Genomic DNA, 22,157 nt, shown 5'->3' on the forward strand with positions numbered 1-22,157 from the left:
GAGCAGCTTCCCCTGAAGAGAGGCTCCTGAAGTCCATCTTGGGGCTCCCGCCACCCAACTGTTTCCCAAATTACCACATAATGAGCCTCAGTAAACATTAAACCTAGTCAAGGACCGAATGAATTGCGGACGGAACCCCTAAAGCTAGAGGGATGGGTCCAACAGCGCCCCCTTGCGGTGCCCTGCACCCAAGCCGTCACCGGGGAGAAGCGTCTTTGCGGTCCCACCAGTGAACACAACACAAAGGACCCAAGCTGCCACGGGAGCGACCCCTGGAGGGAATGTCGTCCACGCCATCCCCCATCTTTTTAGAGACGGGGCACTGGGCCCAGGGCGGGTAAGTGGCTCGATCAGCGGGTCCCCAGGAATGCGCTCCAGCAGCTTAAGGAGGCGGTCTGACGGCGGAGGCCGCGGGCGACCTGCGGCGGGGCTGCGCTGGCACCGCGAGCAGCCTGTGCTGACTCACGGAGAGTGTGTCCTGCGGGCGGCACGGAGGCGCCCGTGGGGATGCGGGGTCCCCTGCGGCCGCCGGCGCCGGAGCTTCAACTAGAACCCGGAGAGGCGCACTGGCGCCGCGCTCCGAGCACAAGGGAGTCCCCTGCAACCCAGCCCCTCGCACCGGACCGAGGGAGCCAGAGTCCTCTGCGCAGCCCGGGCCTGGAGCGTCGAGGGGGCGGGGCTCCGGGGCGGGGCACACCGAGGGGGCGGGGCTCACGGGGCGGGGCGCACCGAGGAGGCCGGGCTCCGGGACCCGGCGCACCGACGGGGCGCGCCCGACCTCAGTCCTGCTGGAGCGAACTGAAGCCCCCCAGGCTCGGTCCCGAGATGTTGGCTAGCAAGCGGGTGGCGAAGGTAACGGCGGTCGGACGACCCCCTTCTCACGGCTCTCCTTGCCTGCCTTGCCCTGCCCCCTGCATCCCTCCCCCGGCTCTCGGAGCGCGGTTATTTATCGCTCTCTCAGCCTCCGGGTCTGGAGGAGGAGTGGGTCTGCGAAAGGGGCGGGAGCGGGAGTTGAAGAGAAGCTGGGGTCGGGGATGGGGGTGTGGGGCATCGAACCGGGCTGTCGCTGCCTCCCTGGGCTGTGCTGGGGATGGGGATGAGCTGGCTCCGAGCTGAACTGGTTTCGGTTTCTTTTCTCTTGCCAGAAACTTGTGATCACAATTGCTCGCGTCTCACGGAGGTGCTGGAAAGGTTCCAGGAGTCAGGGGTTCTGCTGAGGCGGGTGTGGTGTGTGTGTGTGTGTGTGTGTGTGTGTGTGCGTGCGTGTGTGTGTGTTGGGAACAGATAAAACGAGAACAAGGTCTTTGCCATGGAATAGCTCATATCCCGCCCCGAAATTGGGTACCTACATTTCTAGAGTCCTGAGAAGTATGGGGTGTTGAGTAGGAGTCAGGAACAAAGTTCCCTCGGTATTCTTAGGAGGAAAAGATGCCAAGGCGGAGCTGGAAGGCGTCCTGGAGTAGGTGGCCTGCTCTCATTCCTTCTGCAAATGTTGTCGGAAGCCTGTTATGTGCTGGCTCCTGTTCTAGGAGGTAGAGAGGCAAAGATGAGCAAAAATTTTGCCCCCACCCCCACCACCTTGAGCTTTCTTTCCAATCAGGAACACAATTTGAAGATTTATGTATTTTTATTTGAGAGAACCGGCTGAGCACGGAGGCTGAGCTGGGGCTTGATACCATATCCCACAACCCTGAGAACATGACCCCAGCAAGTGGAAATCAAGAGCCCACACTTAACCGACTGAGCCACCCAGGTGCCCCTCCAATCAGGAACACAATTTGAAATGAGGTCTGGGAGTGTGGTGGCAGGGGAAATTCTCCAGGAGGTGGGAAAACCCAGGGTGTTTGAAGGACTGGGGTGTAGCCAGGATGTGGGTGTAGGTGGGGAAGGAAGAAGGGTCACCGTGAAATGGGTCTGGCATATCGCCAGACTTTGACTCTCTTGGAAGTGGCCCTCCACTGTGTAGAGTGGGGGATGGGCCCAAGGGGTTGGGGAGGGCTGCAGGCTCCTTTCCACCTTTGAGAGAGAGAGGATCTCAGATTGGGGCATAGAGCTGGCTCAGCCCAAAAGAACTGAAATCTGGAACTTAGCAACAAAATGGGGCAGGAGGTCCTTCTAGCCAAGTGTGAAAGAGCTAGGAGCCAGTATTTATCACACGGGCACCATGAAGTGCCAGGCACAGCAACTCTGTGAGATAAGTCATATGCCCCCATTTTACAGATGAGGATGTTGAGGCTCAGAGAGAGTAACTCGGTTGCCCAGGGCCACCCAGTAGGGAGTGGTGAGGCTGAAACTGGAGCCCAGGTTGGCGGGGCTCCAACCCACAGGCTTGTCCAGTGGCCTCTTACTTTCATTTTCTTTTCCTCTGAGTAAGGTGATTTCCTCACTGGCCTCAGGAAAGAGCTGTGTGTCCTAGTTTGGGTTTCATATCCTCAGGCTTGCAGAATCTTTTGGCAGAACTCTTCTACAACAGAAAACCCCAAACAATCCCAGTTACAGTAAAGTCGGGAAACTGTCTGTTGCAGAGCTCTGTTTGACTCAGGGTTTCGTCCTTGCCGAAGGGTCGTAGATGGTACTGAAGCTAGGACTCATGGAGCAGATGCTTTGACTTTTGGAGTGAAAAATAATCGAGGGGTCATAGACCCTGGGCAGAAGGCATGAGAAGCAGTCTGGGTTTGAACAGAGACAGAGTATGGGCTGAGACATGGGCGATAGGGCCAGCGTTGTGTTTCTTTGTTGGGGGTGCAGAGAAAGTTCATGTGGTCCACAGTCTGAGAAGCCCCGCCCCCCATACCCTGGAGTGGTTTTGAGCTTTCTGTCCACCTTTGTTTATACCGCGGTTTCTGTTGACATCTGGGGCTGGATAATTCTTCTTCTTCTTCTTCTTCTTCTTCTTCTTCTTTTTTTTTTTAAAGATTTTATTTATTTATTTGACAGAGAGAGAGCGAGAGATCGCAAGCAGGCAGGCATGGGGAGGGGGGAAGCAGACTCCCTGCTGAGCAGAGAGCCCGATGCGGGGCTCGAACCCAGGACCCCGGGATCATGACCTGAGCTGAAGGCAGAGGTTTAACCCTCTGAGCCACTCAGGCACCCTGGATAATTCTTTACAGGATGTCTACCGGCATCCCTGGTCTCTGCCCACTAGGTGCTGATAGCACTCCTCCAATTTGTGACAACCCAAAATGTTATAGGCATTGCCCAAGATCCACGGGGTGGGGGTGGGGGTGTCCAGTTGCCCTCAGTTGAAAACCAATGGTTTATACCCATTTGGTGTTCCAGAGGAATATGACTTGCCCTCAAATGTCTTTTTTATTATTGCTGTTGTTTGGTTTTCCAGAGAAAAGTTCTGTTGTCCTTTAGGATGGACCCCAAAAGGGAAGAGGGGTTCCTTGATCAGATATGTTTGAGAAGCACTGTGTGCTATGGGCTCACATTTTGGAGATTCACGATACACTTTAGCTTTATGTTTTCCAATGTGCTTGATCACGAAACCCTTTTCCATCAATAATTAGTCCGCTTGCGTGGGGTGCACTGTACATATTTGCTCCCTCCGCCTTGGGACCTCTCCCCTTCTCTGCATGGGGGAAGCCTGTTTACTCAGTGTCTCGGTGCTCCTCTGTCCTCCGCTTCCCCAGTGTGTATCCACACACCTTCTTCACGTAGTCCCATTCATGTTTCTCCCATTACTCCAGGGAAGCTTTGGAGGGCTGGACCCTTCCTTCTCTCTCAAGTGTCAATAGAGGATACTCTGTAGTGGGCTAGAGGGGGAATGCAGCGATGTCCTAGTGACCGGGCTACATCTTGGGGTGGGGGTGGGCATGTGAGTCACTCCTGTCCCCTTGTTTTTCTGCTCAGTGTGTAGAGTTCTCCTCTGCTTCAGGCTTCCTGAACCATCTCCCTTCCCCAGCCCTAGCCTGGAGGGCTTTGTCTTTGCTGTCCACTGTGCCGTGAGCACTGGAAGGAACAGGCTGGACATGCATGGATACCATGGGAAGAAGGGAGGGAGAGAGGGAGAGAATTAGGACCTTGTGTCTCTCCAGGAAGAGAGCAAGAAGATAGGGATGCAGTGTGTAGTACCTTGGTTTTAGGAGGAAAGGCCAAAGAGAGTTTACTTCCAGGTGGTAATAATGTCCAGAAACAAGGATCTTCATCTTCTCTCTCCATCTAGTACCTACAGAGCTTGGTGAGGCTTAAGGCACATAAGTCACTTAAAACACTAAGCACCCTGCCTGACACATTCTTTTTTTGTTTTTAAGATTTATTTATTGGGGCGCCTGGGTGGCTCAGTTGGTTAAGGCCCTGCCTTCAGCTCAGGTCATGATCCCAGGGTCCTGGGCCCCACATCAGGCTCCCTGCTCAGCAGAGAGCTTGCTTCTCCCTCTCCCTCTGTCACTCCCCCTACTTGTGCTCTCTCTCTCTCTCTCTCTCTCTCTCTCAAATAAATAAATAAAATCTTTTTAAGAAGTTATTTATTTTTTGAGAGAGAGAGCGTGCCAAGCAGGGGAAGGGCCAGAGGGAGAGGCAGATTCCTTGCTGAGTGGGAAGCTGGATGCGGGGCTCAGTGTCATGACCATGAGATCATGACCTGAGCCAGAAATCCAGAGTTAGACTTGTAGCTGACTGAGCCCACCCAGACGCCCCCGTGACTGGCCCATTCTAAGTACTCAGTATATGAGGGCTCTCACTTTGCCAGCTTCTGTCCCTGAGGGGTTCCTTTTTGGGACCCGGGACAGCTTGCTGCTGGGACAGGCAAATGGGCAGCTGAAGGAGGAGAGACTAGCCATCTGTCCATGGCTCTGCCCCCTGCAGGAGCTGGAGGATCTTCAGGCAAAGCTTCCCCCCTACCTACGGAACCTGTTCAGCGACGATGCAGACGTCCTGGTGTGGCATGTGCTCCTCCTGCCCGTGAGTGTTCCTGGGGACCATGGCCTTGGACTGGGGTGGCAGGCCAGGGGGCATTGGCAGGGTGGTTGAGGACGGGGCCAGAGTTTCCCCTCCCTTAGAGTCCTTTTTTGGACTCTAGTCATTGGTAGGTAGGGGTCTCAGGATTGATGCTTCTGAGATCAAAGTAGGCTGTGAAGAGGCTAAAAGAGAGTTCTGGATTTAGTAAGAGATTTTCCTCAAGCCAGTAGTCACCAAGCCCACCACAGGAGTGTCAGCAGACGAACGGCTTCGAAAGAAGAAAACAGATCTCTTGGACCTTTGTCAAGGGGTAGGGGTAAACTTCCTGTTTTTCTTTTTCTTTTTTTTTTAACTTCCTGTTTTTCACAGTTGGTGGAATTTACCCTCTCCAACCTAAAATGTATTTTCTTTTCTTTTTAAGATTATATTTCAGGCAACTATTTTTTTTTTTATTCCAGTATAGTTCACATAGAGTGATACAAGAGTTTCAGATGAACAATACAGTGATCAGACAACTACTGTTACATAGGACAACCCAGATAACTCACCTCTACTGTTCTGATGTTTCTCCATTTATTAGATCTTGCTCAGTAAAGTCTCCCCCTGAAAACAGTATTCTAGAGCACCTATCTGAGTGCAAGAATTCTATTTTATCATTAACAGACTGACAATATTTTCTATGGGAAGTCATCTACACACCTTTAGTTACATGAGCATAAATATTAAAACTGAAGATTTACGGTAGTTTTTTGGTATATAAAGAGAACAATTCATTTGATTATTTTAGGATTTGGATTTTTTTTTTAAGACTTTATTTATTTATTTGTCAGAGAGAGAGAGAGAGGGAGCACAGGCAGGGGGAGTGGCAGGCAGAGGGAGAAGCAGGCTCCTTGCTGAGCAAGGAGCCCAATGCAGGACTCAATCCCATGACCCTGGGATCATGACCTGAGCCGAAGGCAGATGTCTGTCGTGTCCTGTGGGCTGCTGGGTTGAAGTAATCCATTTACCTGGCTCAGAGCAAGGACACCTGCTCTGGGCCTCAGGTGCCAGAGGACAAAGGTGCTAGAAGGTGTTCCAGGAACAGATCAGATCCCCCAAGGAGGCTAGCTCTGAGGTGGATGAGAGTGAAGGTTGGGCAGCAGGTCAGAAGGAGGAAGGTAGATGACAGGGACCCCTGGGGCAGGTCACATTTCAGAGGATACTATGAAATCCAAGGACCCTAATGGTTGGTAAGACCAAGGTGGCTGGTCTTCTGGTCTGAGCACAATCCCAGTGTGTGGAGGGGTGTCCCCTCCCCCACCACCAAGCAATTCTCAGGACATCAGCTGGGCGTCCTACTCTTTAACTCTCTTCGGACACCACCTACCGGAGATAGCGTCAGATCCTACAGATGAAGGGCCCAGTCCCACAGGACTGTCCCTGCTGCACACACACCCCTGCCTCCCCTCAGATGTCAGTCTTGAGTCCAGGCTGCTTCTGACCGAATGGTTATAAATCAGAGGTTCCCATGACCCCTTCCTCAGGTTTAGTTCCTTTGCTAGAGAGGTTCACAGGACACAGAAACAGTTTCCTTACTAGATGACCAGTTTATGGTGGACTTTTATAAGGCAGAACAGCCAGACAGAAGAGCTGCATGGGACAAAGCACCAGAGAAGGGCACGGGGCTTCCCACCCTCTCTTGGCGCGCCGCCCTCCCCAAACCTCCAAGTGTTCACCAGCCCAGAAGCTCTCTGAACCCTGCCCTTTTGGGTATTGGTGGAGGCTTTATGACATCAACACGATCGATGAAATCATTGGCTTTTGGCGATTGAACTGGAACCTTTCTGCCCTCCAACCCTTTAAGCCCAGGGTTGGCTCTCCTGCCAGAGCCCCCTTCCTTAGGTGTTTCCAAAAGCTGCTCCATTAACATAACAAAAGACATTTGGGTCACTCTCAACACTTGAGAATTTCCAAGGGTTTTGGGAGCTGTGAGCCAGGCACTGTGGGCCAAGACCAGATATATATGAGAACTATATCTGAGTGACCAGGTATCTATTTCTTATAAATCACAATAGCACATTGGTTGTACCCTTGGGAACTAGCCAGAGACTTTCCGGCCATATAAGGGTCCTGAACAAGTCTGCTAGGTGGGAGGAGTTGATGCTGGACAGCCAATTAAGGGGGGCCCAAAGGTGCCTAGTGAGGCCATAAAGGAGGCGTGGTTGGCGGGCAGGGGAAGGAGAACCCAGAAAGGTCTGTGGGTCGAGCTGACAGATTGCCCCTCAAAAGCTCAGTCTCAGTATACAAGGCTTACCAAGGTGGCCCACTTGTCCCCTTGTAAAAAAGCTGACAGGGGGACGAGCCTTTGAAAGCTCACAGTAAGAGTTCCCATTCACTGAGAACCCCCTGTGGACGGAGCACTGTTTGCTGGACGTTGCATGGGCAGTCCTACTGAAAACCTGGCAACCACCCCACGGGGAAGCCTGACATCTCTTTACAGTTGAGGAAATGGAAGCTGATGGGGTTGAGTGACCTATCACAGGATAAGGTGGCAGAGCTGGAAGAGCAGTGAATGTTTTTTCTAAACCCAAACGCTAAGCAAATAGGACTTTCTCAGCTGACCCCAAGGAGTAGTATGAAGCTGTCAGGTGGTCCAACTTCTTCATGTTACAGATAGGAAACTGATTCCCGGAGGAGCTCCAAGCCACGCCCCAGGCCCGGGGCAGAGCTGGGGCAGGTTCCCAGGGCCCCCTGCTCCAAGGCTCCTCAGCCTCCTTCCTCTGATGGAGCCCAGGAAGCCCGGTCTGGACCGTTGCAGACAGGACACGCGGACATTCTCCCATCCCTTTCCTGAAGCGTCACTCTCGGGCCTATCTCTACTTCACAGGCCCCAGGCTCTTATTATCAAAAATGGAAATGCTGAGACATTTTCCTTCTCTGTCCTATAGTCGTCTCTTCTATCTCAGAGACACACCTAGGACGCCCGTGGCTCCCGTTTTGTCCTCTGCTAACCAAGAGGAGCTCTCATACAACCTTGACTCTGGGCTTACCTCTGTATGTCGTTGTGGCTGTCTTTGTCCTATCTTCTTGGTAACGAAGTTTCTGAAAGGATCTGGAGTTTTGGAACCAGCCAGAAGCTGCTGTGCTCTGTGCTGGGTCCCCTGAGTTCCAGGACTTCCTGCTTCTAGGAGTGTAGACTAGTGCTCACGTGTGGAGACGTAGAGACCTGCGCTGGGTTCCCACCCAGCACTCCACTGTGCCCTGGGCAAGCTAGAGACATTGAACTTGAGTTTCTTCATCATAATATAGACCCTAACAGTGGTGAGTTTTCATGATCCTTACTGTAGCAGCTGACACAAAGGTAGTGTTTTCCATATGATAGGTCCTTTTCTAAGCCCTTAATATAAATGAACTCATTTAGTCCTCACGTAAGCTCTGGGAAGAAGTCTATTCTCATTCTCATATGGAAGCACAGAAGAGGTTAAGTTACTTGCATAAGGTCACACAGCTAGAGAATGGCAGAGCCAAGATTCATACCGAGGCAGGGTAGCTCCAAAGTTCATGTAACCACTACCCTCTGCTGCGTGGACTAATGTGTGTCAAGCCCTTAACATGAGGTGGCACAGGGTGGTGCCCAGGAAGGTTTTCAGGTTGCTCGAAGTCTGGAGGGTCTTTTCCTGGCTCCTGGCAAACCCTCAGCCACTCTAGCCGCTGAGTTCTTTCTTCTTTAAAAAAAGTTTTTATCATGATAAAATACACAATAACAATATGTACCATTCATGGACAAGCAGACTCCTTGCAGAACTCAGAGCCCGAGGAGGGGCTCGACTCCAGGGCCCCGAGATCATGACCTGAGCCCAAACCAAGAGTCGGACGCTTCACCAACTGAGGCACCCCAGCATCCCCCTTCTTTTTCTTTTCTTTTTATTGTACCTATGTGAGAAGATGGATGTTAGCTGGACTGATTGTGCTCATCATTTTACCATATAGGTAAATCAAACCGTTACACTGTACACCTTAAACTTGTACAGTGATGTCTGTCAATTATTTTTCAATAAAACTGGAAGAAGGTTAATTATTGGAAAAAACAAAAAAGGCTGAGAGAGTCCTTAGAGCTCATCTGGTCAAACTTGATCCAGTCTTCGATGAGGAAACGGGCCCCCAAGGGGAGAGGCGGCTGGCCCACCCCCCGTTGCACAGCAGGACTCAGGATCTGACCTTGGTGCCTCCCAGGCCCATGATCTTTCGTGACTCTGCTCCTCTGCGAATCCATGGCTCAGTCAGCAAGTGAGTGCAGGTGCCACCTCTGTTCATGGTCCTACCTGGGAGTGAGCAGAGAATGCCTGGGAGCCCAGGGCAGGGTGGAGAGAGAGGGAGCCAGACCGAGGTCCTAGGAGGAAACCAGTCTTTTCAGAGCTGACGTGTCTCGGAGTCGAGCTCAACCCCTTCTCTTGAGCAGGAGGAACCACCCTACAACCTCAAGGCCTTCCACGTGCGCATCAGCTTCCCCGAAGACTATCCGTTCAAGCCCCCTACGGTGACATTTACTACCAGGATCTACCACCCCAACGTGGGCCATGATGGAAGCGTTTGCCTGCCCATCATCAGCCATGAGAACTGGCAGCCTCACACCAAGACCAGCCAAGGTGGGACTGGGGCTCGCCTAACAGGAGGGAGGGATCCTGGATGCAGGGTGAAGGGACTGATTCTGAGTCAGAAAAGCCCAAAACAGGGGAGATAAACATTGTGGGGCTCAGCTGGGCCTGTCTTTAGATAGAAGGCATGCATCCGGAGATGCTGGGCTGGCTGACCGGGTCCTGCCCCTGCTCTTCTACCTGGACAGGTGCGACAGAGCAGCGGGCTGTAGAGGGAAGGGCTCTGCTGCTCTGTCTGCGGACCTTGGTGAGGTCTGTTCCTTCCCAGGCTCAGTGCCCTAAATGACCATCAGGGGGACAGGCCCAATAATGGCAGTATACACTGAGGAAGCACGTTGAGTGCTGTGCTAGGAGCTTTGCAAACAGACTTTATCCAGTCCCAGCAACCCCCTGTGTGATGCCCTCATTGCCCCTTGAGTAGAGGGGGACCCCGGGGTACATGACAGCTAAAGCGTCTGCTTGCGGTCATACAGCTGGCCAGGGGCCGAACTGGGATTCAGAGCCAGACTTGGCTGACCCTAGAACAGTGGTGCCCAGCAGAACGTTCTGTAGTGATAGAAATGTTCCATAGCGCATGGAACAGTAGCCACGTGTGGCTGTTGAGCACCGAAATGTGGCAAATGGGATGGAGGAACCGAATTCCTCATTGCAGTTAATTTTAATTCATTTCAACTTAGATATCCACAGGTGGCTAGTGGCTACCTTACGTATTGGACAGTGTGTCTCTAGAGCCCATGCACATTTGTGTGCAGTCTGTCCTGCTTCTGGACCAGCTCAGGAGTTCTCTTTTTTTTAAATTAATTAGTTAATTGACTGATCAATTTTTAAAGATTATTTATTTATTTATTTGACAGAAAGAGAGAGAGATATCACAAGCAGAGCAGAGAGGCAGGCAGGGGGTGGGGGAAGGAGGCTCCCTGCTGAGCAGAGAGACCCATGCGCGGCTCAATCCCAGGACCCTGAGATCATGACCTAAGCCAATGACAGAAGCCTAACCCACTGAGCCATCCAGGCACCCCAATTAATTTATTTTTTAAGAGAGAGTGAGAGTGTGTTTGCATGAGTGGGAGTAAGAGTGGGGGAGGGAGACGGGGAGAATCTCAATCAGACTCCTCACTGAGCGAGGAGCTTGACACAGGGCTTGGTCTTATAACCCTGAGATCATGACATGAGACCCCGAGCTGAGCTGAAATCAAGAGTTGGAGGCTTCACCGACTGAGCCCCCCAGGTGCCCAAACCAGCTCAGGAGTTCTTAGCCTTGGAAACAAAGATCCCCAGCGGGGGAAGGGAGGAGGGGTTCCAGGGGGACTGTGGAGAACTCTGAATGTCAAACCACCTTTGTGCGTGTTCATACGTGCACTTGCCTCGAGCGATGGACTGCTGCCTTCACCGGTCCCCAGAGGCCCCTGTGAAAGAGTGGGAGCCACAGGGCAATAGTAGTTTCCAGTCTTCAGCCTCAGAACCCTTTTTCCCAAATAAAAGTTGATGTATTTGGAATCCTGATATCAAACAGAAAGTGGTTCTTGTTGAAAAAGGAGTGGGACCCCGAAACCCCAGTTATCTCATCGACCCCCATGATGGGAAGCCTCTCAGGAGCCATGCACGGAACCTAGTTTGAAAGTGCTGGTGTCCCCGGTTGGGGCTCTGGGTATCATCAGTGAGGAACGAGGGGTATCCGACTCGGTAGAGCCGTCCTCATCCCGAGGGATGGACCCTCCCTGGGAGTCCCCCTACGGAGAGAGTGTGGAATGCTGGGGCGTCTGGGGGTGTGCTGCCGTGGCTCCCTGCCAGGGTTTTTCTCTCACCCTGCTGTCCTGATCTGGCCTCTCTCCCCAGTCCTGGAGGCCCTCAGCGTGCTGGTGAATAGACCGGACCTGGGGCAGCCGATTCGGTTGGAGCTCGCCGACCTGCTGGCAGAGAACCCAGAGCGGTTCAACAGCGAGGCCCAAGAGTTCACCCTCAAGTACGGAGCCGACCGGCCCTCCTAGCGGTTCTCCCCCGTCCCTGCACGGGATCCTCTGCTTGGTGGACAGACACGTCTCATGGACTGGGGGCCGGAGCCCTTCTCCTTCGTTCCATATTTTCCTTCCTAGGTTGTCTGTCAGTCATTAGTCTCTGTGGGGTAGTGAGCCCATTCCCAGGTTCGCCTGACCACAGGTGGGCTTTGCCCCACTCCTTCTCTCTGCCCCAGAGCCAGAGGAGTTGGCGATGGTTATGGGACAGCTCTCCGGCACTCTAGGGTGTGGAAATCCTGGTCTCACTAACTGCTCCATCTTAGGACCACAGGTCACCTCCAGCCTGGCTGGCAGGGAGCGAGCCCAGGAGCCCACCAGAATGCCTGGACATCAGGGAGCCGGGGTTACATCGGGAGGGTGTGTGGGAGGCAGGGCTCATATTTACAATTGAGCCATTTGTTTATTGCGTGACCAAAGTCAGTTAGTCCACTAATGAGTACTGCATGTCTAGAGGCAGGTGCTGAATCTTTCCTTTCCACTGAATCTTTCCACTGACAAATCGTGAAATGAAGACTCTCCATTCCGAAAATCTGACTACATGGTTTTGTTTGTTTGTTTGTTTTTAAGATTTATTTATTGATTTTAGAGAGGGAGAGAGAGCGCACACACGGGTAGGGAGAGGGGCAGAGGGGGAGGGAGAGGGAGAGAATCTCAAGCAGACCCCCCTGCTGAGCACGGAGCCTGACACACGGCTCCATCTCACGGCCCTGAGATCATTTCCTGAGCTGAAACCAAGAGTTGGTCGCTCAATCGACTGAAGATTTTATTTATTTGTTTGTTTATTTATTTATTTAGAGAACGTGTGTATGCACAAGCAGGGGGGGGGAGAGAGAGAATCTCAAGCAGATTTTACGCAGAGTGTGGAGCCCAATGTGGGGCTCCATCTCCAACCCTGAGGTCATGACTTGGGCTGAAACCAAGAGTCAAATGCTTAACTGACCGAGCCACTCAGGTGCCCCCTGACTGCATGGTCTAAACCCCCTTGCAATTCCCTTAGGATTCCAGTTTCTGGGGGCCAGGCTTTAGGCTGGGAGGAGTGACCCCTCCCCCAGTGTCCAGTTCAGGGGGAACCACAGAAGCCACCTGCTTGTCCACCCATTAAAGTCACAGATGAATTTGGAGGCTGGCTGGGTGTTTGTTGAGAGGATGGTTGGATTCATTGGGAGAACATGAGGCTGAGGGTTAGCTGCTCTCTACTAAAAGGTGTGACCCCACCCCCCAGAATAGAGGGCTCGCTGGACTTCGAGCCTCGTGGAACCCCAGATGCTGTGGGGGAAAACTGGCCATGGGGGACTAGGCTGTCAACCCATCTACAGGGGGAACACCCCCATATTACGAGGCAACTGAGGCACAGAGTGCTTTGGTGGATGGCCGGGTCTGCCCAGTCAGGGCAGGGTCCACACCTTCAGCTGCACAGCCACGTGGGCTGGTTTTCATTTCTGTGTTTCTCATGAGCTGTTCTTGTCAGTGCACATGCTTGGAATGGCTGATAAGGTCAGACAGGCCTGTTAGCAGGAAATTATAAGCAGCTCAGGGGTGCATCTCTAACGAACGATAGAAAAGCAGAAACAAGCCAGAACTTCAGCCTGAGCTTGAGGGATTAACTTAACCCGAAGGAAGAACCTTCAGGGAGCAGCGGTCTAAGCTTCTGGAAAGCCGGTTCTTGTAAGAGACTGAGTGCAGGTGGCTCCACAGGCCCTGCTAACTTAGCTTGAGATTTCCAGAGAATCTCCTAGCCCAGCACCTAATCTGGGAGAAGTGTGGAAAGAGGGAAGAGAATCAGAAAAAGCACCACCAATAACTCAGAATGTACAAATGCACTCACTTTTGGACTCACTTATGGAACACTAAGGGGACAGGCACCCGGTGAGGCTGTTTGCTCATTTCATTATCTCATTCCACCTCCATCAGGTCTGTTCAGACCATAAGCTGAGACTCAGAGAGGTTAATTCACTGCCCGGAGGTCACACAGCTGCATATCGGTGGGGGGTGGGGGAAAGGAGTTGGAGGGGTTGGCACCCAGACCACTGTCTTTTCCCAAGTGGCATCCTGGTTGTTGAGGAGATTTTGTCAGGTGAGGAACCCTGGCGGCCAGCAGGGGTTTATCATTCCAGAGGGAGCGAGGTCCCGGGGTGGGGGTGCACCGAGGGGGCAGACAGGATTTTATAAAAGGACTTTTAATGCATTTAAGACTGGTGCCACCTGTCTGGGCCCGGGCCCCTACTCTGCCCACCTCCACCCACAGGGCCAGTCCGCTCCTCATTTCTTCTTGGTCTTCACCAGCCCCTTCTGCACAAGGCTGCGGTACAGCTCCTGGATGTAGGTGTAGACGCACTTGGAGTCAGGCACCGCCAGCCGCACCATGTCGTCCACCTCCAGCAGCTGGGCGCAGTCGGCCAGTTTCCTGAGGGACAGAGCCAGAGCTGAAGCATGTGGGAGCCAGGGGGAAGGGGCACAGCCCAGCCAGGGTGAAACCCACAGAATCGTGTATGTTGGAGCTGAGAGGTCAGCTAGGCCGACCAACCCATTATACAGATAAGGTCACTGAGCCCCTGACAGTCCAAACTCAGCTTGGTCTGATCCCAAAGCCCACGTAGGTCCTCAAGGTCAAAGCAAGTAACACAGCTGGGACTCAATCCCAGGCTTGCCTCTGGCATCCTTGCCCTGAAGCTGGGTCTCAGCAGTCCCAGCCTGTTAGACTGCCATGGGTGCTGGCAGTGGGAGAATCCAGGGTCCCAGCAGAAACCCTCTCCAGGCAGAGATAGCCAGGCTGAAGCCCAAGCCAGACTGGCCAGGGAGCCAGGGAGGGGCACAGACTGGAGGACTGCCAAGAATGAGACAGGGTCCCTGAGACCAGTGTGGTGTTTTCCCCTCCTGGGGGTGGGTCAGGGTTCTGTCCCCTACAGGGTTCTCTCCCCCTACACAGGAAAAGCTTCATTCCCACTGGACCTGAGGGGTGGTGGGGCTGGGCTCTTCTGGCCACACAGCTGACTGAGGGGGTAGCGAGCACTGGCTGTTCCCCCACATCCCATGAAAATCAGGTGAGTTCCAGAACAGGGGCAGTGGGAGGTGATGGCTGGGGCAGGGGCCCCCTTACTTCACACACTTAATCTTCACACCAAACCCAAAGAGAAGGGAAGTCCATGGTCTAGAATCACAGAGCTAAGAAGGTGGGGACAAGATCTGAATTCAGCAGGTCAGACTCTCCATCCTGCGGCCCCATGCATCCCTACCAAAAGCCTTCCTTTTTTGCTGCTGCCTGATGCCTTCTGGCAGCTGGGTTCTTGTCACCTGATTATTCATCTTGCCTCCCCTAGGCTTTGCCTGGTTTGGAACCAAAGTAAGGCAGCTGCAGGAGGGCAATGACCTGTGTCCTGCGAGCCAGGGACACTTGGTTCCTGGCATTCACTTAGAGCTCTCAGCTCTATTGGGAGTTTCATGTCCATGTCCCAGTTCTGCCAGGCCTTCCTGTATGAACCTAGGACGTTGAGGGACCTCACTACTCACATCGACACTCTAAGACTGCTGAGAGGATAGAAGGGGATGCTCCAAAGAAAGCTCTTAGCAGGACGCCCAGCACCCAAGCACCCTCAATCCATGGGGCTTGTCATCATCATTAAAGCTGCTTCTGAACCCAGAGCAGGGCCTGGTATTCCTTACCCCCTCAGCTTCCCACCCCAGTGCACTCACTCCAACTCTTGGCAGGAAAATATGAAACTGGAAGGGATCTTCTGGAATACCAAGTCAGGTGTTTTTCAAATTGCATTCTTGGTGCCCTAGAGCCCCATACACGTGCCTCAGGGAGCATCTTGGGAAGGGTGTTGGGTGCTTAGCTGGTGTGCTCCAGGAACACCTCCCAACCTAGTAAGGTCTCCTTTTGAGTGATGACCTTGATAGACCATGAACTTGAAGCTGAGGAGTGAAGACATAAGGAAGCTGACAGAAAGTGGAAAATGGTGAGGTTAATGGATTAGAAGTCCCCACGGAGTTAAAAATCTCTGGGAGTGGGGCTGCTAACCTAAGTGAGTTAGAGAGGTGAGGGGTGGGGACAGGGGGAGAGAGCTCAATGTCTGAAACCAAAATTTGGAAGGTGGTACAATTATTGGCAAAAACTAGGTCGTTGGGGCCCCTGGGTGGCTCGGTGGGTTAAGCCTCTGCCTTTGGCTCAGGTCATGATCTCAGGGTCCTGGGATTGAGCCCCACATCTCTGTTCAGCAGGGAGCCTGCTACCCCCCCCACCCTCTGTCTGCCTCTCTGCCTACGTGTGATCTCTATCCATCAAATAAATAAATAAAAATCTTTAAAAAAAAAAAACACAAAAATCTAGGTCGTAACCATGAGCAGGTGGCTGAGAAGAGTGATAAGCGCAACTAACCGAGAGGCCAGTGGGTTGTAATGATTCCTTTTAACAGGTTACTTCATCCAATGTCATCCAGGCTACAGACAATTATCATTTGGGTTAGGACACACTTTGCACCTTCTGTACCAGTTTCATGACATACAAATTACAATCTTGAACTCCAACCTCTAGGAATGACCTAGTGTTTGAAGCAATACATACACTTCATAAGAAAAGTGTTATTTAGTTAAATGAAAATTTAAAAAAAATAAAAAATAAAAAGTTCCCCCTGTAATCTGTTTTGTATGTCAGGCATTCACTTAATGTTTTGTTTGAGGAATCTGCTGAAAAAGAAAAACCCATTTGCAAAGCACAGCTCCTCATCCATCTTCTCATTTTGCCCCTGGGGGACATGCAAGCCCAGAGAGGGGAATGCTGCTGCCCCAGGCTTCCCCACGGGTTTGTGGCCAGGGGCCACGGGCAATACCCTCTGCCTAATCCATTTCTACCGGGTGGCTCAGAGGCCTCTCCCTGGGGCTAGAAGGTGTGCCTCTGGTATTCACTCTTTGGGAGCCCTAAGGCCATCACTGTGTACTCTGGCCTCCCAGGTAGGTACAGACAGAGGCCTCTGGCTGAGGCCAGCTCTGGTGGGGCTTTACTGGGGGGAGTACCTCCCCTTCCGCCACCACCCAGCAGCCACGTCTTTGCCTCTCAGGTTCTCCCTTGGGCTATGCTGTTCCTCACACTCCTCCTGCCCTTCCAGGACCCCTTTCTCCATCCCACTGCCAACACCCCTGGCATCCAGCCACGTGAGCCTCAGCAAGAAATCCCCCTCCAGATTCCAAAGTGATGAATAACTACCAAAAAACTGCTATCATCCATCATCATATAGGAACAACAGCTCAGATCCCTTTTTTTGGAGTTTTTGCTGTGGGTTAGGCACTGCTATAAAGACCTCGCCTAATTATTTACTTAATTCTCACAGTAGCTCTGCAGAAGAGGAAACCTCGTGCCCATTTTAGAGATCCGGATGTGAGGGCTCAGAGAGGTAAAGGAGGTTGTTCAAGATCCCACCGCTAAGAAATGGCAGACTCAGGCGGTGGCCCCAATCTTGGCACCCACCGTGTGTAAAATGGTAGGCCTGCCTCCTATCGCTTGCCCTGCCTATTTTCCTCGGGGCGCCGCCCCCTGACCCCTGCGTTACAGATCACACAGAGGGGTGTGCTTGTGATCCGTTTCACCCTTTAGACGCGAAGCCACAACAAGTGGGGACTCTGTCAGGACGGCTGCGTCCTGACACATAGTTCCTGGTGATTGAAAAGCGTGTGCTGGATTTGTGACCGTCTGACCCGCCAGCTACCTGCCCTGCGTGAAGCCAGGCTCCGGAGCATACCCCCTTATCACCCCCCCCCCCCCCCCCCCCTGGGACCACCATCGGTGGCTGCCGCTCACTCTGCTGTGTCGAAGGCCAAGGTGAAGTTGTGCCGGCGCTGCGTGGGCTCCAGCGCTGCGTAGTCGAAGGCGTCAGGGAAGAACTTGTGGATGAGGGCACAGAAGGCCATGCCACTGCTCCAGCTCGAGGAGAAGTTCTGGATGTCCACGTGCTGCCGGCGAGTGGGGCCTTGATGAGCCTCGGGCTGGGCGCCTGCCCCACTCAGACCTGCCCCGGCCCTGCTGCCCTGGGGAAGGGTCCCCTGCCCCACACGGCCCCTGCTCCATGCCCACCTCGTAGTTTCTTGTCATGGCCCGGCACCACTCCAGGAGCATGTTCTTGACCCCGCCAATGGCTGCCCCTGCGGCCTTCGTGTTTCGGAACAGGGCTGTGGGGCCCGTCGCGGCCCTGCAAGGGGAGGCATGGAGTAGGCTGGCCCCCAGTGGTGAGAGGCCACAGGAGGCCCCATCGAGGAGGAGCCCGGGCCCCAGATATCAGTCCTCCCACCCGGCCTGGGCTGTTCCCACACCCTCAGACCTCCCAGCCCCACCGATGGGTCCATGGTTCACCGGGGAAAGCCCAGCCCAGCCTGCACCCTACCCGCCAAACTTGTCCACGATGGCTTTGCGGTTCTGTGCTCTGGGCCCCCGTGGCCGGGCAGGGGCTGACACCCTGCGCTCTGGTGCCTTCTCTTTCTTCTTCTCCTGGGAGGGAGGGGGCTCTGTGGGACTCTGGGGCACATCGCTGGGTGAAGACTCACTATGGAGAAGGTTCAGAGCAGTGTGAGAGGGCCTGGGACGAGCCACTCCAGAGCACAAGGTGGGGGCAGGAGGCAGGGGGCCAGCTGGTGGTGGTGGGGAAGCTCCCTGCAGTCAGAAGAGGCATAGGAAATTGTGACCCCCACTCCTGGCACACGTCTCCTCTGTGCCCAGCACTGGGAGGGGGTCAAGATGAACTAATGAGGCTCAATCTAGCTTTGGAGGAGCCTGTGGTCTGGTGAGATGTGTGGGCAGAGCTAAGACAAGTCTGAGGTCTGATCTGAGTTTGAATCCTGGCTTTGCCCCTTATTTGCTGTGTGATCTTAGGGCTGTCATGTCACTTCTGAGCCTCAGCCTCCTCCTCTGGAAACTGGGGACAAGAAGAGCTACCTGACACAGCGGGTCTGAGGCTTGAGAAAGAAGGGGAGTGGAGAGCACCCCGCTGAGCCCGAGTGAACATGCACCCACTGGCTTTCCTAAAAAAAGTGGCATGGAGGTGGATCTCTGGTCAAGACAAAGGAGGATTCTTCCAGTGAGTCAAGTTACACGATGGCAATAAGGCTCTCACTTTATCCAGCACCCACCCAGCTCAGGGCTCTATACTGTTGTTTTTTAAAAAGATTTTATTTATTTATTTGACAGAGAGAGAGAGAGAGACAGACGGGAGAGGAAACACAAGCAGGGGGAGTGGGAGAGGGAGAAGCAGGCCTCCTGCTGAGCCGGGAGCCCGATGAGGGTATTGATCCCTGGATCCTGGGATCATAACCTGAGCCAAAGGTAGACAGACGCTTAAGGACTGAGCCACCCAGGCGCCCCTCTATACTGTTTTATAAAGTAATCTCTATGCCCAGCATGGGCCTCAAACTCATGACCCGGTGATCAAGCACCACATGCTCTACCGAGTGAGCCAGCCAGGTGCCCCACATGCTTTATACATTTTATAGCATGTAAGCCTCACGCTAATCCTATGAGGCAGGTACGATTACGGGGTGGCTTCACACAAGAGAACAGCGACGTGACCAAGACCACACAGTTGGTAAGTGGCAGAGTCATTGTCTGAACTCGGGCTTTCTGCTCACGCTCTGTGGGCCGTGCTGACGCCACGGCCGTATGCTCAGGGACAAGATGAGGAGCCCCGAGAAGATCTGCCTAGGATGCTGAGGAGGAGGAAGAGGAGGAGGAGAAGGTGGGGAGGCTTTAGCGGTGGAGGGGGGCATTCGCTTCCAGCCTCTGGCTCCTTTGGTTTCCTGGGCTCTGCCCTGGGGTAGGGGGCTGAAAGCCAGGAATTGTGGAATATCTCTAGATCAGTCGCCAGGGAGACCCAGGCCCAGGCGATGGTAGACTTGGAAGGGAGCGTGCGGTAGAGGGATCTGGAACGGGGCCCCAGAATTTGACATTACCTGGCTGAAGGACTGGTCTCTCCAGAAGCTGCCAAGTCTGGACCCAGCCCATCTGGAGGGAGAGGAGGGAGGGAGAGAGGGAAGCTGGAGCTACCTTGAATCACTATTGCTGTTGGCCCACCCCCTCAGGGTAGCTCCTGCACCCCACCCCCACGGGCCCCTGGACTCACTCACCTGGGCTGAGGCCACTGCCCTCTTCTGTGGGGCTCTCGAGCCATTCCTCAGGGGAGCTGGACATCAACCCTGCTCCTTCCTCCGACTCTATCTGCGCACCCCCGTCCTGCTCTTCCTTGGGACTGCCTGGCTCCTGGAACCAGCATGACCTGTATGGGCTTGTGGATGCACAAGCACCTGTCCCAGGCTTTGTGAGGACTCCAGGAAGATCCGGAAGGGAGCCTGGGGCCCCTGGGCTGTACCCCCTCCCCACCGGCTCTTGATGTCATTGAGAAGATTGAACTTACCCAAAGGAATAAAGCCAGGGGGTGGGGGAGGCTTAGTTCCTGGGGTGCAGGGGACTCCAGAACACGGCGGGGGCCTCCTCCCTCCTCTCCTTTGCCACACTCACCACCTCCTTCTTCACATCAGCTTCCTGAGGTTCAGCGTCGGTCTCCCCTTCCGCAGCAGCCTTCTTCTGAGAGTCTGCGGGGGCCTCAGGGGCACTGGCTTTCTTCTGGACTTCAGCTGTGGGCTCCTCTGTCTTGCTGCTCTTCTCCTGAGAGGCTGTCGTGGCCTCCTCCTTCCCGTCAGCCTCCTTGGCTTCAGTCTTGGCCTCCTGCTCCCCAGCAGCCCGTTTGAGCTCAGCCTTGGTCTCATTGTTCCCACCAGCTTCCTCCCTGGATGGAGGCTTGGCGTCCTTCTCATCGGCTTGCTGCTTCTCAGAGGCCGGCATGGTCCCCTGCGCTTCCTCAGCCTCCCTGGGGTCGGGCTGGGTCTCTTTCTTCCCATCGGTCATCTGAGGAGCCACTGTGGTCTCTTCCTCCCTGCTGTCTCCCTTGTGAAGTTCAGCCTCTGCTTTGGATCCCACCTTGACCTCATCCAACCCATCGGCTTCCCCCTGAACTCCAGCTGGGGCGCTGTCCTCGGCTGGTGCTCTTTCCTGCTTTCCCACTCCATCCAGAGGCCCCTCTTTTCCATTCACCTCGGTCGTGCCTTTGGCCTCTCCTGCAGAGGCTCCACTTCCCTGTGTCACAGGGGCCTCTGGGGTTGGGGAGACAGTGGTCCCATCCTCAGAGGGCTTCTCCTCCTTCTGCTCCATCTCTAGAAAGTAGAGACAAGCAGGCCTGGTCATGCCGCATCCCTGCGTGAGGTGAGGAACCCGCCCTCAGAGAGCATTGGCCTGGGAGTCTGGAGGCATGCTGCTCAGTCCCGGGTCCCCCACATCGCCACTGCCTGGACATGTGATAGGAGCATCCGTGTTCCCTGTGGTAAAATGAAGGGGTCCAGTGTTGCTTCCCCAAGGGTGAGATGTTGGACCACATGGACTTGGCCTTGGATGGTGTTCACCCAACTGCCCTCTGCAGACCGTGGCTTGGGCTTTAAAGAATATTAGATCACGTAATGCCTTTTCAAGGACTTTGCCTCTTTCCAATTAAGCAAATGAAATGGTTAAAACGGGATCCTGGCATCAGGAGCACCTGTGGAGTGGTTGTTCTTCTCCCTTTTTAACAGAGGTAGTAGCTAGCCTTGGTCTCGGGCTCAGAGCCCAAAACAGGCGGGAGTATCCAGATAGAATCTAATAGTACTGCTTGGTTTCCGTTGTATTTTTGTTGTTGTTGTTGTTACTTTCTATTTCTGGCCAGTGATATTGAGTTTCCATTTCCAACAGTGATACAAACTTTCTTTTAAAAATATATTTGTTGAATTTAAAAATAAGTTAATTCAAAGGAAGGCATTCAGGAAAGCAGAACACAGGTGGTACAGATGTGCCAAAATCCCGGGGGTGGCGTAAAAGTGCCTGAAATTTGGGAAACCCAGGGCCAGCTGGCCTCTGGGGCCCTGCCAGCTCCGCCAGCTGCCACCGCTCTGTCTCAGCTTGGCCAGGGGTTCTCCGCAAAGGTGGGCCTGGACATGGGAGAGTTTATTTTGATGAGGAAAAGAAACGTACTCTCCCTAATCTGTGCCAGAGAAACCTGACCCTCTAACTGCCAGGGATGGGGTGGGGAAGAGGGAGGTTGTGATAACTTGACATGAGCTTTCCTATTCGAGTACTGTATATCCTGTAGGATCTACAAAGACAGGTGGGCGGGGGGCAGGCAGGGCCACCTCCTTCATCCCCCTGCCCTTCTTGGTTGTCTGTTTACAAAGAAAACAATCCTCAAATAGTGTTCAGGGTATGACTCAGGGAGTAAGAGAACGAGGTACTTGTGTCACTGGCTAAAAATACCTTCTGCCCTCTGCCGTGCCATCATTCTGGGCCGCAGTACCCAGGGCACCTGGGCAGTTGGGACGGAGGCAGGAAGACAGGCAGGCTGGTACAGGGCTCCATTCCCTGCCATCCACTCATGTCTTACTGCCCCCAGTCCAGAGTCCCCAGGGTCCCTGGATTTGGGGCTCCCACGGTTTCTGAGGAAGCCGACTGGGATTTGCAAAGATGCTCACACTGTCCTCCAACCCCACCCCTCACACCAGAGCCCCTTCATGGTTCAAAAGCTTCAGTCATGTATTATCTGGGAGCTAA

General features: G+C 53.7%; 2 protein-coding genes across 3 annotated transcripts; one reads left to right on the forward strand and one right to left on the reverse strand.

Annotated features, from left to right (window-relative positions):
* The first annotated feature begins 751 nt into the window (after nt 1-751).
* Nucleotides 752-12,104, forward strand: LOC111150158 (ubiquitin conjugating enzyme E2 L6). 2 transcript variants are annotated; one of them, XM_022507555.1, is made up of 4 exons: nt 752-852; nt 4,810-4,905; nt 9,341-9,527; nt 11,373-12,103. In XM_022507555.1, exons 1-4 carry the CDS (start codon nt 826-828, stop codon nt 11,522-11,524), a joined length of 462 nt encoding a protein of 153 aa, XP_022363263.1. In that variant the 5' UTR covers nt 752-825; the 3' UTR covers nt 11,525-12,103. The 2 variants fall into 2 exon arrangements, with proteins under 2 accessions (XP_022363263.1, XP_022363262.1); XM_022507554.1 differs by lacking the exon at nt 752-852 and having other exon boundaries at nt 4,582-4,905; nt 11,373-12,104.
* Nucleotides 12,105-13,574: 1,470 nt separating this feature from the next.
* On the reverse strand, nt 13,575-20,735 carry LOC111150169 (smoothelin like 1). Its single transcript, XM_022507568.1, has 7 exons — nt 20,007-20,735; nt 19,655-19,787; nt 19,481-19,532; nt 17,923-18,081; nt 17,616-17,730; nt 17,343-17,494; nt 13,575-13,955 (listed from the first exon to the last, which is right to left on the reverse strand). The coding sequence occupies exons 1-7, from the start codon at nt 20,733-20,735 to the stop codon at nt 13,811-13,813; spliced, it is 1,485 nt and encodes a 494-aa protein (XP_022363276.1). The 3' UTR covers nt 13,575-13,810.
* Between the last annotated feature and the right edge of the window lie 1,422 nt (nt 20,736-22,157).

The sequence above is a fragment of the Enhydra lutris genome, unplaced genomic scaffold (genome assembly GCF_002288905.1).
Source record: "Enhydra lutris kenyoni isolate GAN:26980312 unplaced genomic scaffold, ASM228890v2 scaffoldscaffold22, whole genome shotgun sequence".
Taxonomy (NCBI): Eukaryota; Metazoa; Chordata; class Mammalia; order Carnivora; family Mustelidae; genus Enhydra; species Enhydra lutris.